Below are 20,539 nucleotides of genomic sequence, written 5' to 3' on the forward strand. Positions count from 1 at the left end.
TTAGAAGTTTGCTTGATCTCGAGGCCCAGGGCGTCCGCTATTCTAACCATCTGATTGGAGAAAGCCTGAACATTGTCTATTGGAGAGGGCGGGTCGACCTCGTAGGCATCATGGGGAGGTGAGAGATCAAGGCCTAAGGACAAGACCAAGGCCGAGAGTACTGATTCCGGGTGGTCATTGTCCTGCTCATTGTCCTTGGTACCTTGAGGGGACCAAGGAGAGGAAACCATAGTTTCTGGAGGTGGCGGAGCCTCAATAGCAGCAACAGTAGATGGCCGAGGGTCCTTAGAGGCCAAGGCCTGGGCAGCTTAAGCCAATCAAGTAGCCTGTCTTCCTCGCTCTGGGGTAGGCACCGGAGGAAACAACTGTTGACGAGCCTGGCGGTGCTGCGGAGGGCCCTCCGGCACGGATACCCTGACCACTGTTTGAGTCGAGTGGTGGGGTGAATCCTTCAGACAACTGCTGAGATGGAGACTGGGAAGCCAATCGAACCAGTTGCGCCAGTTGGATGGGCGACGACCTTCTCGACGAGGTGGCCGAGGAGGAAGGAACGTCTCTCTTAGAAGAGGCTGAAGAAGAGTGTTGAGTCATGTGCTTCTTGGCAGGGGGCTGTTTGGAAGGGGCCCGCATGGATCTGCCCGGTGCAGGCGGGATCGGGCAAGCAGCTGCCAAGTCCGACTGTGCATGTCATGACTCCTCATGGGCCCTTTTAAAGGTGATCTTCATTGCTGAGGTTGAAGGCGGTGAGGCCACATGGGACCATGTCGACGTCACTGATGCCAGAGAACTCGAGGTCAAGGAAGGGCCAACCTTGCCTGACCGAGTCGATACCGCAGCAGTAGTCACTGTACAGGCCAGTCTCGAGGGCTTAGTGGCCTTCGAAGCCCTGGAAGTCTTTGAAGAGATGGAGGGTGCCTTTTGAGGAGCTGAGGCTGATGTCGACACAGAGGCCGAAGTAGCAGGTTCGGACACGAGCGTCTTCTGGTAAAGAAGCGCCTTAAGTCTGGCCACCCTGTTCTTTCTGGCTTGAGCCGTGAAGGCTAAGCAGTGGCGGCAGGAGCTGACAACGTGGCCCTCGCCAAGGAGGCACTTGGCGTGGCCATTGGAGTCTCGAATCTTAGCCGCACACTTGGTGCAGCGCTTGAAGAGCGTGGTAGACATCAGAGAACGAAGAGTCCGAAGCGAGCTTTGCGGCAGAAAAAAAGGAACTGGTGAGTAAGCGCTCAGGGCTGCCTTATATGCCCTGTGGGGAGAGGGGCGGGGTTACCGCCAAAATTCAAACTTTTAGCTTGGAAGGGTTTCTGTTGGAGCCTGCGCAGGCGCAGTCATCTCCACTAGTGTGTATTCACAGAGTACAGGAAGAAAAAACAAAATTGTTTGAAATTTTCCCAGAATGGCAACTATAATTGACATCGTATCATTCCAAGTATAACGAAGCTCATCAGTGCAAGCCACTGAACAGGTGTTGGAATGTAAACTGCAGCCCTACAGTGATTTTGACCTCCAACTCCCAGATGCCCTAGCCAGCTTGCTCGACGGCTAGGAATTATGAGAGTTGGAGGACTGCAGTTGGTGCAGGCCTACTTTAAGCACTGCTGACAGTTCTTGTTGAAAATATTCATACATTAACATCTCCCAATCTACTAGATGAGCTTCCATGATTCACAAAAGGGAACAATATGTAAGAAGAAGTGTGATCACAAGATGTTTCAGATTCTTGGAGACAGTTCTTACATCTCAGAATCACCTACAGATACTCATACATACTTCATATTTACCACTTTTAGGTTAGGGTGATTTTTCTTTCAGCAGTAGCACTTGCAGAATGTTTGTAGGTAAGAGTTGGTTTGGAGAAAGGTCTACTCCCTCTTATTCCCATTCTTAAACCACCGTTTGGCTGAAATGCTTCCTTGCAGCAAATTAACTCTTTGCAGGAGTTAAATAGAACAGGGGATATTAATGTCAGGAAAATTGCTCAAAGGAAAGAATAAACCTCTCCTAGTCCACTATCTTGCTTGCCTATGGGGGTATTTGGACAACATAAGTCTGGTCTATACATTAAGAAGGAAATACTGATAATATTTTGCATCAGTATATTAGCATAACTCCTTCTGGAGGCACAAAACAACCTTCTGTTAAGCCTGCCCTTAAAAATAGTTGAAATCCACACAATCCTGCACATATTTCACTACTGGCTTAAATTTGGTATATTGCTTTGTAGACAATATGCACAGCCATTAGACAACGCTATTAAATACTATATCACCAACATGGTACTGCTGTTCTGCAAGAGTGCTTGTTAAGAAGCCTGAAAAAATATTTTAGTGCCTTTTCTGAAACGAGCATCCAAAAGCAACCACTATTGAGCATTCTTGAGTAACACAAAAGTATATGGTTTAACCCTGAAATTCAGCCATAAAGCCTTCCAACGAAGCATGTCCAATGAGTCTGTAAGAAGCACCTTCGTCTTAGACATGTGTTTACTCTGTTCGGAAGGTCCTAGTTTCAAGATGATGTTGCTGTCAAATTTCTTTACTTCTGCATCCAACAATCTTTGGCCTCTATCTGTACAATGAAACTGTACTATCCTCCTAAGCATTTCCCATTTCATGTGTTCCTTTTCTGCCACCCCTTATACTTGCTCCCTTCCCATTCACACTGCAGACCTGCAAGCAGGGAACTGCACAGGGAGACAATGGCTGGCCTTGTGGAGAAATGATGTCGTGAGACAGCACATCAAATCTTCCAAAAACAGTCTTTGCTGATGCTTCTAAGGTGAGATAGTTCTCAAAGTCTACATTTATATAGCTCTTCTACAGTTTCACCCCTATCCACTCAATCCAGAAAATTCAAGGGAAAAAAGACAAACCATCTGTATTTCTAATAGTTCCCTGTTTTATTGCAATACATCAAAGTAGGTTAATATTAAGTGTTACCAACATAAAATATTGGTGGCCTGTCATTTATTACATCATTGACTGATCCACCTTAAATATTTCTGTGCAATAGAATCTACATCATTGTTCTGGAGCAGAGAATTTCTTACAATGTCCCCTACAACACTGAGGGCATAAATCAAAAAATAAGAGAAGAGTGAGAAGAGGCAAAAAGCAGTATCTTTCCCCACACGCACACTTGTCAGCTTTTATACTCTAAAACAAAACAAAAAAAGTGATTACATCTAGGCCATGCAAAACTGTACAATAATATTACAATGCAAAAAATCCCTAAAAATACCTTTTTTTAAAAATAAATGATATGAAACCATCATACATATAAAGGCAGGTTATAATTGCTGTGAAATACCCAAAAACTGCTTTTTGGTTGTGGATTGCTTCCCCATGACTGAGGCAAGTCCTTGTGCAGGAAGGGAGAGTTTCCATAAAGAAAGACATGGTGGGTGACAAGTCGTGTGAAGTTGCTTTAATGCACAACATGGTCTAAAAAGTTGAAAATTGACAGCATATCTGATCTTTGAAGGCTCCCTTGTAGGCTTGGAGTTAGAAACACAGATCTATCTACCAGGAAAAAACCTGATAGTTGTGATGCTTCAGGGATGAAACTGGCTACTGTCCCAATAGCCTTTAGGCATGGCACCTACTTCCACTGAGCTCAACTTTGGACATGAGCCTCTCAATGACATTCACCCCAAGGCATGTGTGCTTCCTGAGGTCTCCAAGCAGGGCATCCATATATGGAAGCCAGGTTATACAGAGGTTACTTTCACTCATGGTGAAATTTCCTAAGGCTAAGAAGGTCCTTGCAGCAGGCCAGATTTGGGGTTTCCAATTTCTGACTTAATGACAGACCAGAAAAAGAAACTGAGGTACTGTAGCTGGGTTGTTGTTTTCAACTCACTGTCTAAAAAGACACAATTGTTTTTTTTTCCACATTCAGGGTCATAAACCATCATCATGATTTCAATCTCTCACCCAAACTCACATCACTACAGACCAAAAACTCTGATTGCACCAAGGATGCATCTGTGATGAATCTCATTCTACAAATACATTATTGCATGTCATGATTATCATGTGAAGACATCCTGCTACTTTCACATACCTGAGAGTTTAACAGAAATGTCATCTGTATTCCCCCAAACCAAAAGTCCTGTCCTAAAAAGACGCTGGTTAGGAACACAGAAAAATTATCGCACAAAACAATCTTTAGAAGAAGCCAGCTAACAAAATAATTCAGTAGAATTCTTTAAAAAAACAAAACAGGATTGTGCTTTGAAAAGGAAAATGAATGACATATATAGGTACTGCATGTGTCTTTACTACAGAAATGCACAATGGAGCCTGAGGCAAGACCTGTATGCTTTGAAGATATTCTACAATTAAAACCCAATTTATTGAGTCTCAAGAATAATGGGATAAGGAAGCGCTGAACCAACTCAAAGAAAATCCTTTCATTTAGGGAAAACATTGTAAATTACGTACACAAACAGGTGTTAATCAAATTAGTATCCATTTAAGGGGTGCCAAAATGCTTGGAGAAATGCATTCACATGAATGAAAGCTGAGCAGTGCATTGTAGCAAATCTCAAATTCACCAGCAACATGTATTGGAGGTATTAAAGCATCTGTATTGGTCACAGCCAGAAACAAGTATTCAGACCATATCACAGTGTCTTGGTGCCTCCTAGGATGAAGATATCACAGCAATTATCTGTGAAATGGCTCAACATCACATACAATGAAACTGTTAGGGGCTAATATTTTTGCAGTTGCTTCTTGTAAATTTATGTTTTTCCTAGAAAGGCAGGCACTGACTTAGTTTAAATGCTCAGGCGAAACACAGAGGAGTTACCACAGATTTGGTGTGGACTTCCAAGAAAACCTTTGAAGTAGAAAACCACTCAGCCCACCTGAAGAGCTCCAGGCCTTAAAAACCCTCCAATATGTGTGCATGTAAATAGCACTGTGTATGAAGCACAACATGTTAAGCTCTTCAGAAAGGTGTTGAAGGTGGGCAGGAGGAGCACCACAGGGAGGAATAAAAGCACCTTGAAGCAGAACCTTTTGCTTGATAGTGAATGCTCAAAAGAAAGCATAGCCAATGAATCTCAGAGACCCTGTGCCCTGATAGCATCTGGCAAGCCAGTGGATCATGAAATTAGCTTATCAGGTATAACTGTTGTCATGAGATACAAAGCAGAAACTGTAGTTTACACCTGTGACAACAAAACATATATCAGTTTTAAAATTCTTGACAAGCCAAATTTGACAAGACAGGATTAGGACACCACCATACTCCATAGAAACAGTTTGTGTTCACCCCACCTGAAAGTTCTCCTCAGTATAAAATAGCTAAATGGTAGCTTTGAATTTGGCAATCCACTCAATGCAGAAAAAAGACACAGAATCAGCCATCAGCAGACTAATACAACTATATGATAAAAGACGATCTGTATCACATAGTTCTAATGAAACTGTACCTTGCATGACTGCAGTTGACAATTTTCAAAGGGAACATAGGCTACGCCATTAATTTTGTTGCTTTGCCTTCTGGTCAAAAAGATTTGGAATGGTTTGATAGCAGCCAGGAAGGGTTATCAAAATGCCATGGAATATTCTCCACTGATACACAACCATTCAATTCTTTATCAACTTGAGCTTGATTATGTTGAATGGAAGCTGTATTTCCAAGAAAAATCACATCAATCTAGGGCAAAACTGCACTCTCATCTTGCTCAAAAAGTTGTGAAAGTTGACTTGGTTTTGTTTTCTGTTTGCATGATACATTTATAACTGCTTATTTAATTAATGATGGTCTTTAATGTCTGCCATCCAGAGATAAAGGTTTTATCATGTCAAGTGTTTCTCTTCTGGTTCCAGTCATCATTTAACAGCAATAACATTACACACACATGGGAAGACAACAGTAATGAAAATCTCCAGACTAGAAGTCTTGAGCTACCAAGGATTCTAGCAAAGTAAAAGGCTAACAACAACAGATTTGTTTAGGCATGGGCAATCAGCAGATATTTAAAATATTCTGTTTTAGAACAACTGTTGATTACATTTGGCTGATAATAGTAAGCCCACCAAATGTGAAATAGATTTGCTGGTTGCTAAATGGCCAGAATGTCTTTAAAGCCCAGTTCCAACTTTTTCCAACCTATCCGCACTGACTTTGGCTATGTTTCCACCACTGTTGCTCATGGCTGAGTCCGGATTTCTAAGCTAAGCCATCCTTGACATTGGTAGTGGGGGAGGGGGTGATTGCAGAATGAACTAGATCACAGACAAAAGGCAGAGATAATTTAGAAGTGAGGATTATGGCTTTAGTTTTACTGATGGGGAAAGAAATGTTACAGAGCACATTGTGAGAATCGAGTCTTTCTCCAGGCTCTATGTTTTTATCCAGTGCCATATTGTATATTTAAATCAACTCTCAATCTGTAGATTATTTAGAATGAAAAAGGGAACAACACAAGTCTTCTTAAATTAAGGATCTCTTAAATAGGAACCCATTTTCTGCTGCATTACAATGCTTTTTCTTTTATTATATACATATGTACTAACTCTTAATTTTGCGTATTTACTTAAACTCTGTACTGTAGGAAAAAATATGCATCATTTTTTAAAAAACCAATATGGATTTGCTGGCAACAATCAGACTGACATTCAAACGGAGTGATTGGCTGTAAGCATGTGTCTCTACCCTTTACAGGGTAATTCTTGCCCCACTGCCAGAGATGGAGCAGTGTTGCTGAGCTAATTTTGGAAAAATAGAATATGATACTGTGTGTGTCAAAGCAAAATCTATCTGTTTTTTCCCTATACATAATGTGTTTTAGTCAGTCTATACTACTGTGGATTTTTTTGAGTGGTGGTGTGATATGGAATATGTCCATAATAATAAAAACAGCTGTTATCCTATGAAATAAAATAGATACTAATACAAATATATCAATATTTCCCACATAACAGCCTGCCCAACTGCCCTCCACCAAGGTTTTTTCTTGCTCGCTGTTGTTACTGAATGAGGAAAGAGCAGAGATTTTATGCTGCGTGCGCCAGAGAAGGCAAACATATTCTCTTCCTCCCATCCTTCCCTCCCATAGTTACTTTTGGGAGGAACGTTGCGGGATGATAGCAGTGAGAGCAAATGGAAAGTCAGGGGACAACAGGCTGCTGAGGTGTCAAGTCTGAATGTTGAAGCAGTTCAAGTGTCCCAACTCACATGGTCAGAGCTCTCTAAGGAGAGGCTCTTGGTCTTGTGAGGAGATATGGGGCTGGGAGGGCTGCTCAGGTTGGAGCTGTTAGAAGCTGTCGAATGCCTTGGAGAGTCAGAGTCCTGCAGCCCAAAAAATGCAAGAAACATGTCAGTGAGCAAGGTCAAAAGGTCTAAAATGGGTTGGGGTGGGACGGGGAAGAGACCCACAAAATGGGAGAAAGAGGACAAAAAGTGTACGAATCATGTGGAGGCATCTCTATGTTTCTCCCCTCCCTGCCCTCCAGTGTCCTAACACCAAAAGCACAGACGCCTGGACTTTCTTTGGAATCTGTATTGTCCCAGAAAGCTCTGGATCACTACTTGAGAGACAATAAAACCAAAATACAACACCTAGTTTTAATGTGTTTATACTTAAAATCAGGGAGTTCTTTTTCAAACACCCTGTATTTATTCAAAAATTGGATTTCCTCACGAGTATGTTTTGTATGTCTAGATAACTCCAGACCAACAATCTAGATTTCTCTGTGTATGTTGGGGCTGCTGTTACAAACTTGATTTTTCTTTATTTATTTTCATTTGTTTGTTTCATGGTTATCAGGAAAGGCGTGAAATGTTTTGTTTACGTAGTTGACCAGGTAATATTTCTTCTGACACCAATAACTACAATGCAGGCAGTCCCCGAGTTACATACAAGATAGGTTCTGTACTTTTGTTCTTAAGTTGACTTTGTATGTAAGTCGGAACAGGCCCAGTGTGCACTGCAGTGGCAAAAAGTGCCCTTTTTGTAATTTGTCCAAAAAAGGTGCAATTACACTTGCTGTGTGATTAGAATTCCTTGTTTAAAAACAAAAGTGTTAGAACACTAAAACTTTCAGTGATGGAAAGGAAAACCAGAGAAAGAGGTAATGAACGCAGTTTGATATCATTATTACCACCCTGGCTAAATGCTATGCAGTCCTGGGAACTGTAGTTTTACAAGGTCTTTAGCCTTCTCTGCCAAAGAATGCTGCTGCCTAACCAAACTACAAAGCCCAGGATTATACAGCATTGAGCCATGGCAATTAAAGTAGTGTCAGATATGAAGGAAAGGAGAGGAGAGTGGAGCGATACATGGAGGATGAAGGAAAGGGATGCTGGGGAGATACACAGAAGATGAAGAAAGAAGAAAGGGTGCTTGGAGAGATATTAATAGGAATAAAGAATAAAGGGATTTGGGGGAGATGTTGTTAGGAAGAAAGAGGAAAGGGGGGCTGGAGAGATATCGGTAGGATGAAAGAGGAAGGGTTTGAAGAGATACAGACACACTTCAACTTAACACTAAGATTTCATGGCAGAAGTGGTAGCTGTATGCATTGAGTGATCAGTTCATAGAAGACATTTCCTGTGTCTTTGTCTGGAACACTGACTAAATTTTAGGCCAATCTTGGCATCTTCTGGATATACAGCTTTCCACATTCTCAGCCAATATACTCAGTTATCATATATCTGTGAATGTTTGATATTGAAGTGCAAAACATTTGGGTGGCACCAACTTGGGGGAGGCTCTTTTATGATGCAACAGGATCATCCTCCCTCCAATTTCATCTTACTTTACTTATTCCAAGACACAGTAGCAGCTGTCTGTGTATGGGAAATATAAGTCTACCACTACGACAATGAAAGTCTTCCTTCTCTACATTCCAATCACATATATGTCACCTATTTCATACAATTAATCCATCCATTGTTAATTCTACAAAACAATCAACATTCTAGATTTTCAGATGATGCTTATATTCCAAAATAAAGATTTCTTGGCAATAAAAGCAGTATTACTGAATGTGGATATAACTTATTATTTCTACCATATTTTCCTATAAACTTTCCCTGCACATATTGAACACAATCCCACAAAAATTGTATTCATTTAAATGAGATAGCTAAGCAAGCGTTTGCATCTTTCTCAGTGAATCAGCGGCACTTGAAAATACCTAGCTTTGTTATGATTAAGTCTTAACATGTTTTAACTGTCAGAAGAAATAGTACCTCTCTTTAATGTATTTGCAAGGCTCACCTTTATCTTTACTTAAAAACAAAAGGAAGGAAAAATCCACTAGTCCACCTGAAAGGTCAATGGAATAAATCCATATCAATATACAGATGCTTTGAGAGAGACTTTTCTGCCATGTTCCAAAGCTTTCTCTAACAGCAGTACTTGTGGATTTTGTTCTAGAGACCACTGAGCAGTGCAGGACCTCTGCAGGTCCATCTCAGGCTTACTCCAGCACAGCTGATTGCTGAACTGGGGCTAGTTCTAGTCTCCCTACCCTTCCTTCCTGTGTTATACCCACCTCTCTCTCATAGTCCCTCGCTGGTGCATCACTTCCTTGGTCCATTCCACCAGAAGACAAGGAGCCATCCGAAGGGGACGTCATGGGCTGACGCTTTGCTCCATAACTACCTCCTGAGAATTCCCTCCGCAAAGCACTGCCATTTTGCGCAGATGATCCTAGAAAAGCATTCAGAAATGTAGTTATGCAGCACACACAAAGACATCAATAGCAGTATAGTGTCTAGATCAGGAATGGGCAAACTTCGACCCCCCAGGTGTTTTGGACTTCAACGCCCACAATTCCTAATAGTTTACTGGGTGTTAGGAATTGTGGGAGATGAAGTCCAAAACACCTGGAGGGCCCAAGTTTGCCCATGCCTGGTCTAGATCATGGGAAGTCATAGTACCACTCTATCTTGGTTTGGTCAGATCTGTCCTGTTCTGGGCACCATAATTTATTTATTTATTTATTTATTTATTTATTTATTTATTTATTTATTTATGTATTAGACTTGTATACCGCTACTCCCAGTTTGGCTCGGAGCGATTTACAGAAATAGATTAAAACAATACAATTAGCTTTAAAATAACAGTAAAAACAATAAAACAACAATAAAAACAGACATAGCCCCGAGTTTTTCACCCATCGAAAGCTTATCGGAAGAGAAAGGTTTTGCAGGCTTTCCGAAAGGCAAGTAGTTCTCGGATAGTTCGAGTTTCAACTGGCAAGGCATTCCATAAATGAGGGGCTACAATTGAGAAGGCTCTCTGCCTAGTAGAAGACAAATGATAAGTCCGTATGTTAGGGACTTCAAGCAAATTTTGGTCTTCGGACCGAAGTAATCTCTGGGGTTGGTAGGGGGATAAGCGGGCCCTCAGGTATGCCGGCCCCAAACCATATAAAGGTTAGTATCAGTATCTTGAAAGTAATCCGGTACTCAATTGGTAGCCAGTGCAGCTGTTGTAGAATTGGGGTGATACGCCACCTTGCCGGCACCCTGGTGAGAAGATGAGCCGCTGCATTTTGCACCAGCTTCAGTTTCCGGATCACTGACAGAGGAAGGCCAATGTAGAGGGCGTTACAGTAGTCGAGCCTCGAAATGATCGTCGCCTGGATCACCGTAGCCAGGTTGTTCCTAGATCGGTAGGGAACCAGTCGCCTAGCTTGACGTAGATGGAAAAACGCAGATCTGCTCATAGCAGAGACCTGGGCCTCCATTGTGAGCAGAGGGTCCAATAAGACACCAAGAGTTTTTACAGAAGATGACGGATGTAGTGTCTCGCCATCCAGGGTAGGCAGCTGGATCTCCCTCCCACCCGGACGGCCCAGCCAAAGGATCTCCGTCTTCACTGGCACGGAACCATCCAGTAACGGCCTCAAGGCACTGATGGAAACTATCGGGTACGGAGTCCGGCCGGCCCTCTATCCTCAGAATGAGCTGTGTCATCAGCGTACTGGTGGCACTCGAGCCCAAAGCTCCACACCAGTCAGGCAAGCAGTCGCATATAGACGTTAAATAATAGAGGAGAGAGAATAGCTCCCTGTGGGATCCCCCTAGAAGAATATTGATAAGCTGAGTGTTCAAAGAAGGATTATTTATTCATTGCATCAGAAGTGAATTGAGGCAAATCGCTTCTGGTGTTAGAGAATCGGCTGTCTTCAAAGACGTTGCCCAGATGTGTTACCATCCTGCAGGGGACTTTCTTATGTCCCCGCATGAGCTAGGGCTGACAGACAGGAGCTCACCCCATCTCACAGATTCAAACCACCACCCTTTAAGTTAGCAGTTCAGCTGGCACAAGGGTTTTACCCACTGTGCCACTGTGGTTCTCAAAGAAGGATGACCAGAATGCTAAGGTCTGGAAGCAAATCTCTATGAGGAATGGCTGTGGGAACTGGATATGTTCTGCTTGGAGAAAAAAGAAGCTGAGAAGGGCATGATAGCCATGTTTAAATATTTGAAAAGATGACACATTAAGGAGGGGGCAGGCTTGTTTTCTGCTGCTCCGGATACTAGGACAAGGAGAAAAGGATTCTAATTGCAAGAAAAGAGATTCTACATGAACATTAGGTAAGAGCTGTTCAACTGTGGAATATGCTTCATAGGAATGTGGAGTCTCCTTTTCTGGAGGTTTTTAAGCAAAGGCTTGATGGCTATCTGTTGGGAGTGCTTTGATTGTGTGTTCCTACATGGCAGGAGTCAGACTGGATGGTCCATGTGGTCTCTTTCAACTCTATGATTATAGAGTCACAGGTTGGTAGATCATCAAGAATGGGCTCCTAGCTGTCAAATTTCCCTGTCATATTATCATCTTCTTAATTAACTGACCAGATCATGTCCTCTTCGTGCAAAAATCCTATTGGAGATAATGGAGATAAAGACTGGAAATCACTCAAAAGTTTTGATCAAGTCTCCTGTGCTTTGTATGCATACAGAGTTGCCTTATCGATTCAAATATTTAATCACTGGCATTGTTTTTTTTAAAGCAACGTTTATTTGTATTTTTTCAAATGAAAGTCTGAAATATCAAAGCAATTTGGGGTTTGCAAAGCTAACAGCTACTGTATGGGAGGAAATGCAGTCAGTTCTACTGGCAAAACTGCTTCCATTAGCGGAAGGGTATTTCTGGTCACTTCTCCCTTTTGTATACCCCTGCAACACCTGCCCCATAGTGAACTGAGAAAACATTCAGAGAAAGTTTTAGGCATCCCAGAGGTCCCTGAATAGAGAGGGGCCAGGAAGAAAGCCCAATTACACTAATGGATAAAAGCAGAATGACTAATCACCTCTAAGATACCAAGTATCACATGTAGTACTATATCCCCTTAGGCTTACATGCTGTGATTTTGTTAACTGAATTTTGCAGTTAGGGTTGACAGAAAAACAAATATGCTGCTTTTTATTTGAGTTTTATGGCTGATTTTAAGACTGATTTGGTTTAATATTGACTTGGTTTTTTAAAATATTGTTCCAGAGGTTACTTTGAAAACTCTGTCATAAAGGCAGAAGAAGAAGTATTTCAATAAATGCACCAATAAGTATTCTAAAAATCCTTCTCCATCTTTCTAATATTGAGTTCATAACAGATTTTTGTTATGGTGTTCTTTGCCAACACAAACAGGTACCATGCCAACAACTGAGAGTTTCGAAGGTGATGTTTTGATACAAACCTATTCCAAAAATGAACCACTTGTGCAAACAGAAATAATTTCAGCGCATTGTGTTTTCCAATGAGCAGTACATAATGACCAACTCTCTACATATTTATTTTCTTTGAAAAGCATGTAATACCCAGAGCCCTATGGCACGTACAAACACCAATACATTTTTGTGGTATATAAAATAGGTATAAAAACCAAACATTTACTAATGATAAATTAGCATTTGCAAGGTTTACTAAACAGGCTGATTCTCCTTTTTATGAGTCCACCGTAAACACTGCACATTATTGCTAACAGATACAGTAGAGTCTCACTTATCCAACACTCGCTTATCCAACGTTCTGGATTATCCAACGCATTTTTGTAGTCAATGTTTTCAATATATTGTGATATTTCCGTGCTAAATTTGTAAATACAGTAATTACTATATAGCATTACTGCGTATTGAACTACTTTTTCTGTCACATTTGTTGTATAACATGATGTTTTGGTGTTTAATTTGTAAAATCATAACCTAATTTGATGTTTAATAGGCTTTTCCTTAATGCCTCCTTATTATCCAACATATTCACTTATCCAACATTCTGCCGGCCCGTTTACGTTGGATAAGTGAGACTCTACTGTATGTGGAAATGAGTGGTGTTCTGAAAATTATTTTTCGTGACCCCAACACTGAGCTAAAGTCCATTTGGGGTCAAGATCCAGTTGAAGAAGCCCTGATTTAGAGATCATGTAGATATCATGAAGGTTCCCCAATTCCTATATACCAAGAGGCAGAAGCTGACCTCAATGAGGACCTGTTCCTGTCACTCAAGAAGCAGCTGGCTGCTCTTCCCACTCCAATCGCACAGTGATGAAGTTCACTCATGGCAGAGGGTGGAAACAAAACTCAGATGCTTCCTAAGTGACAGAGGAGCAGTTCTTCATCAATAGTAGTGGCTGATTCCTATTAAATGACGACAGATGGACTGGGATGGGATTCACTGCGTAATACAGTGCTCCCTCGCTAATTTGCGGTTCGGGTTTCGCGGATTCGCTGTTTCGTGGATTTTCCCATCCGGCCCGCCCTCCCCTCACAGGCACAAAAGGACTCAGTTTGAGGCACGTGACCCGGCCTGCACTTCCTCCTCAGCCGCCTGCAGGCAGCGCCAGTAGGCTCTGCCTGCGCCTCATCGCCAGTAGGCTCTGCCTGCGCCTCATTGCCTCAGGAACAACAAGAAATACAGTACAGTATGTTAAAAGAGGAAAAGAGGGACGGAGGGGGGCTATATTTATTGAAATAAATAGAGTGCCGCTACTTTGCGGTTTTTCACTTTTCGCGGGCAGGTCTGGAACCTAACCCCCGCGAAAAGTGAGGGCACACTGTACTGTAACTGGTTATTACACATACATAGGTCCCTTACAGAATTCCAGTCATTGATCTTTGGTTATTCTTTGTTAAAATTCATTTCACTACTAGGTATACACAATACCTGCCATCTGCAATCCCTAATAGACATGTTCTTAACACTTCCCCCCCCCCCCCCCCCCCAAAAAAGCTGTCAAATACATATTTGCCCTCTAAAATTGTGAATACAGCTGCCTGGCACAAGACAGAGGCCTAAAACTTACTTGCTGCTAACCCACTGCTAGCACTCATGGAACGTCCTGGTTCAGTGCGGGTTTTTGTGATTGATGGGATACTGACAGAACCACTGAACATGGTCCGACTTTCCTGAGGACGAAGGTTCTGCTAAAGAGAAGGGAAGAGGAACGGAAAAAAAACCCAAATTCATTTATAGCAGAAATATGGTTAGAAAACTACAGTGCCAAACAAATTGTCAACAATGACTTGACCTTCAAAGTTATCCAGATAGTAACTAGGCAAGTCTGCAAAGGTTAAGTTCTATAAATAAGCACAGTGAATGCTACAGTCAATAGTGACTGCAAAGTACTGAATTATAAAGGGACATAAGTAAACAAGAGGTCAGTCAATGTTTCAGGAACCTGAAATTCTTTTGACTGGTATGACTGTTGCTATCCATATGGTATCTGTGAATTTTTACTTGTGTACTTCAGGCAAGAACTAGTGAAACTGATGGCCTTGCCTAGTAAAAATACATTAATATTTTCATTTGCTATGTATTTTTTCTATTTCAGTTCTCTCTCTCGCTAAATATCAAGCATCTTAGCTCTAAGGAATCTTTTGCAACACACTGATTAGGAAGAATATATGTACTGAGATCATTTTCAGGATTCCCCTTTAAGAAAGTTGCTGGAATGATCATGAACAAATAATAAGACACTGTAACATCTTTTATTGAAGAATTATATTCAGTTGCATCTTGATTTGACAATTACAATACATTTATACAATACAACATTTGCACATATGAAATTCCAGGAACTGCAACCATTTCAAGCATTCAGCTTTGTCATTCTCAGAAATATAAATAGAATCCATGAAGATGATTGGCCTTTTCTACAGAGCTCATTTAAATGTATCATTCCTGTACTGCATGGTATCTTTTAGGGATTTCTAATACACAGAGGTTTTTTTTGCCAAGACAACAGTTGAGAAGATGATCTTGGATAGATCTTCTGGAAAATGATCTTGTTTGGTTTTCATCTATCAAATCGCACTTCTGTTTCCTGAACAGAAGCAGCCAATACTTAAGTAGCTGAGAACAGAGGTAGCCAACACTTCTACAATCAGATGAAACAGATTTGAAAACCACAATCAATAAACAAGGGATGGGCAATGGCCAGGAGTTACAGAGGCACATTGATATCCCAATGACACTTTTGAGGACCACCCCCACTCTGCCCCAAACCCACAATATTTAAGAAATGCCCTGACATTAATAAAACTAAAATGCTACTACACTGCTTAAGGGGTGCCAGAGGTAATTCTCAAACTATTGGGTCATTTTTTTTGTCTCCTCAGAATGTTTATGATTGAGAGGGCTTTTAAAATGAAGACATGAAACAGAAAGATCTCCCCAAGATCTAACACTGGAATAGTTTTATTTTAAAATTTGCTAAACAAGGCAATTTCACTATATAAAAAATGCTACGGATGCTAGGTGGCCCAAAAATGGCCTTGGGGAATGCATGTGACCAGCAGGCACACTTTTACCACTTTTATAATGGCGCTTGAGTTCAATGAGAACTATTTTAGCATTGCTGTCCATCCAATTATTATTTTCCTCCTAAAAGAAAGTGTTGTTGCCCCCTCTCCCGTTAAATAGACCCTTTGCCCATAGGTATGGTTAATGAGAATCAAAAATAACAAGTGAACTTTATACTCTTTTGACAGTAGTTCAAAACCATGAAATGGCAGCAAAGCCTAACTGCAGTGTTTCATTACAGACTACATAATTTATAACCAGTTTCAAGTACAGAAATAGAGAAAGAATCCACAATCAAACTAAATATATTTCAATGTGTAGAAGAAATGTATTTATCAATTATTATCACAATTTATACCCTTTCTATCAACAGCATTTAAATACCTTTCTAAAAGATTTGAGTATAGCTGACTGAGCGGGAGCAGAAATGCCAATTCATTATTTTTGCAGCAAAAAGGGAAGTTCTGATTATTTATTTAGAATCTAACAAATATGTGATAATTTATTGGAAAATAGTTTCATTTTGGTATAGGGAAACAAATAGTGTTGAGTCCTTGGAGAATTTGCAATAAAACTAATATGAGTCCAGGTTACTGTCAGGTGGATCAGATACGATAAATGAGAAAGTACAGACATGATAACAAAACTGGAGGCTGCTCACTTGCCTGGCTTTAGCTATCTGTTCAGGACTGCAGAGATTCATGGGATGTCTCTCTTTTAATTCACCTCTCCCCCATTCTGTGAATTTCTTAACTTGTGGCGAGAAGACCCCAAAGAAGAAAGCATTGTATCCCAATGTTGTTGGGCCATAATGCTGAGCTTCTCAAATAATCTTCCCATTGCTGTGTTCTATGAGATGGGTGCTGAGTCCCACGAGGTCTTGGCATGGAGCAACAGGCTCCCCATAATCATCCATAAGATCCTGGAAGGTTATAAAGAACTGCTTGGATGCACCAATGAGGTTCATGGATTAAATCTGTTGTAGTATTTTCATGTATGCAGAACTGGATACTTCAGCCTCAAGCTTCATTTCATAAAGAGTTCCTACAACTCTCCGCATGGTTGTCTTGTCATTTTAGACTCTTGGTGTGAGTTTGCCAGTGCACCTTTTTATATGAGAACACAGTTCCCACACCAATGGCTTCAGTACAGTTTATTTAAAAGCATTAGGAAAAAATAAAGGCATAATGCAATAAAATGTGGAATAGGCAGCCAGAGCAGAATCACAGCAGATTACCAGCAGCAATTACCTCCCAGGCTGGAGAGAAGCACCCCTAATAACACAAATAACATCTCATTCCCATTTCTTTTGGAACTTAATACTACACTCCCATTGGTTAGGCCCCATAACTTATTTTGTCTTGGACACAAATAATCAAATTTCTCTATTCCCTCTGTGATTCCTATTTTCCAGAGAACCCTAAAACATCCCTTATTTCTACCCAAATGAGTCCACTGACCTCAGTGGATGAGGCGATAGTGGAGAAGCCAGTGCCGTATCTCAAGAACTCTTGAGGCATGATACCTGCCCGTCTCAATGTGCTGATTCGCAAGGTCCTTTAGAATGGAGAATTAATTGACAGCATGAAGGATGCCAGCATGTAGTGGCTCTTGTCCAAAAAACTTTGGGGGAGGCTACAAGAGATATTTTGAATCCCAAATATTTGAGGGAAATTGTTAAGAGCGTCTATATTGATAGAAACCTGACCTTACTTAGTAGAATCCTCCCTCTGTGTCTGGGGACCCTTTATTCAGGAATTGAAAAAAGTAGATATTGGAATAGGAAAAATGCAAAAGTATATGGAGGCAAACAAAACCAACTGCAAAGCTCAAATCTCTTCAAATATTAGCAAGGTGCAAAAAAGGGAGGAAAAGGCGGAGGGAGGGAGAAGAATAACACCACACATTGTTAGTAGCAGGAACACCTGGCTGAGCAGTTCATACCCTTAGATTCATAAAGGCTGGTGTACGAGGGAGAAAGTGTAGAGATGGGGGATATGCAGGGTTTACGGAATCATGGGAGAGGAAATTTTCAGCTGAATTAACAGTCATGTGATAGATGTGCTCAAAGTTGCTTGGAGAAGAGATGAGACAGGAGTGATGATGAGGGGATGGAGAAGGGGGGGCTGGCTATCAGAGACAACAGAAAGGACAGAAACAGAAAGAAAGAGAGAATAATGAAGGATGTCACTTGTGATGTCAGAATACAAATTATGGACCACATGACCTCTAAAAGTGATAGGAGCAAATCAACAGGCACATCAGTTGCATATTATGCAAGTCATTTCTAGAGGCTCTTATGTAGTTTTTTGCTTATCACCAGGAGCGACCCTAGGTTTTTTCAGGTTGTAAGACAACCTAGCCCCCCCCCGAAATTACGCCCCCCACCCCAAAATTACTGGCGGTGGCGGCAGGCTGCGACCATTGGGTCGCTCGCTGCGGAACCAGGAAGTAGCTTGTATTCTCGCGAGATCTCGCAGAAATCTCGCAATATTTCACGAGATCTCGTAAAATATCGCGAGAATACAAAATACTTCCTGGTTCCGTGGCGAGCGACCCAATGGTCACCGCCACCACCACCGCCACCGCTGCTGCTTTGGGTGCGCCCAGGAAGGGCTGCGCCCGAAGCGGCGGTTTCAGCGGCGTCAATGAAGAACTAGGCCTGCTTATCACCAGGATAAAATAACTGACTGAAAAGGGAATGGTATCGTGTTTGGAATCTCTGCAGTGTCACCAGAATCTTGAATGGTGCAGATAAGCTCAGGCTGCACAGATTTTGTTTTCACATCTCCACATTCGAACAGAGGAAGCACAAGACTAACACTGGTTTAGCTCAAAAAATGTACAGCTTACAAAGACATTCTTGTGCAGCAAGCAGAATCCTTTAGACTGGATATAAACCCATTGGAAAATATAGTATAAATCCAGTTGGGAAAGTTCATGTGTGACACTCTTGCCTATATGCCTGGGTAATATAATCTTCCAGTATATTTAGGTCACTTAACAAGTCTACACAGAAGTGTCTTCATAAGAAAAAGTGTCATTTACAACGTAAAGTTAATCTTGTTTCCACTCACCAAATTCTAGCTAAGTACTGCCATAAAAAGATGTGTATGATGAACCAGTACTGAGGAACTACCTTCAGAACAGTTTTTATCTGGATAGAAAATCTGGTCTTTTCAAAAACATACTTACACTCACATGAATAGACAATTATATTAAATATGGTTTTAGAAAACAGAATATGTTTTGTTTTATGTTGACTCCCCCATCTAGTGGTAGAAGATGTTCAGGCAGTTTTGTTTTTAATTTTAAATGAATATGTTATACTAACAGTAATTGTGTAGATGTTTTTATTATGGTTGTATTGTATATTTCTTGTTCTGATAATTTTATTTATTTATTTATTATTCAGACTAATATGCCGCCACTCCCCTAGGACTCGGGGCGGCTTACAAGAACAGGCTAATTGAATGTTTTACCTACGATGGAAACCACCCTGAGTCCTCTCGGGGAGATAGAGTGGTATAAAAATAAAGTTTTATTTTATTATTATTATTAAGACTGTATTTCAATAGTATCTTAGAAAAATGAACTTCAATATACCCATTCGTTATTTTTTTTAAAAAGAAAACAGAGGAATTAAAAGGAGTTTTCATTGTTTTTTTTTATAAACACAATACCTATCTCCAATACAGTACTCATCCATCTGATACACAGTCCCACCAGTGGGAAAATGTTTCAAAATTGTGTCTTTAATTATATACCCCCACCCAGTAACTTTGGGATCTTTGTATTAATAAATTAAATCCCTGTCTGCACACTGATTATTTTAAGAAAAGAAAAAGAAATCTTCATTTCAGGAAGATGTTTGGTTCTATTCTCCTCCCTAACACGGACAATGATATTGAAAATCAACTCTAAAAAATTTAACACTCTACTGAAGAACTGTTATAACTTTCACATTTGAGATATGGGAAGCCTCCACTTTGCCCTGTGTTGGTGTCAATACTCTCGCCTTTTAAAGAGTGTCTTCTCACCCTGTTGATTCCATGAAATCACTGTTCAGTTAGATGCTGATATTCACAATGAGAAAATGTATTGCCACAAGGATTGCATGATCTATCAGAGTACATCATATTACACTATCATCATATATCAAGTTCCTTACAAAGTTCCTTAGCACACAATTTAAAAATATACAAATATACTGTACACAAATTAAAACAGAATTAAACATAAACAGCACTAAAAATTCTGTCAAAATCCATCAAAACATAATCAAAGTTAAAACCACAGCACCTCTGCTTAGATCTTAAACACCTTCTTAATTAAAAGCATGCCTGAATAAAATGGTTTTAGTCTGTTGCCAGAATGACAGCAGGGAAGGGCCATTCTGACTTCCCTGGGCAGGGAGCTCCAGAATCATAGGGCAGCCAGAGAGAAGGCCCGCTCTCTCGTTCCCATCAACAGAGTTTGCAATGGAGGTGGGACTGAGAGAAGGGTCTCACCTGAAGATTTCAGGGGCCAGGCAGGTTTGTACAAAGGGATGAGGTTGGACAAATATCTGAACCTGAACCACCTAGGGCTTTAAAGTTCATAACCAGCACTTTGAATTGTGCCTGGTAACAGACTGGCAGCCAGTGGAATTGCTTCAACGGGGGGGTTGTCTGCTCCATGTAGCTAGCCCCATTGAGCAACCTGGCTGCAGCTCTTTGGACCAGCTGAAGTTTCTGAGCACTCTTCAAAGGCAGCCCCATGAAGAGCACG

The 20,539-nt window shown here is 41.0% G+C and overlaps 1 protein-coding gene across 14 annotated transcripts in view; it reads right to left on the reverse strand.

The window, feature by feature from the left end:
• Positions 1 to 2,873: 2,873 nt before the first annotated feature.
• Positions 2,874 to 20,539, reverse strand: part of cdc42bpa (CDC42 binding protein kinase alpha) — a 174,841-nt gene continuing 157,175 nt past the window's right edge. For 8 of the 14 annotated variants that reach the window (XM_062972916.1, XM_062972902.1, XM_016990694.2 and 5 more), the window contains 3 exons: positions 14,271 to 14,391; positions 9,516 to 9,673; positions 2,874 to 7,305 (listed from right to left, as the gene is read on the reverse strand). In XM_062972916.1, the coding sequence (XP_062828986.1) occupies positions 7,174 to 7,305; positions 9,516 to 9,673; positions 14,271 to 14,391 (411 nt within the window). In that variant the 3' untranslated portion in view covers positions 2,874 to 7,173. Of the gene's footprint in view, positions 7,306 to 9,515; positions 9,674 to 14,270; positions 14,392 to 17,713; positions 17,900 to 20,539 lie in introns of all 14 variants that reach the window. The other 6 variants (XM_016990695.2, XM_062972939.1, XM_016990691.2 and 3 more) reach the window with 2 other exon arrangements.

Source organism: Anolis carolinensis, chromosome 1, assembly GCF_035594765.1.
Source record: "Anolis carolinensis isolate JA03-04 chromosome 1, rAnoCar3.1.pri, whole genome shotgun sequence".
In the NCBI taxonomy this organism is placed as follows: Eukaryota; Metazoa; Chordata; class Lepidosauria; order Squamata; family Dactyloidae; genus Anolis; species Anolis carolinensis.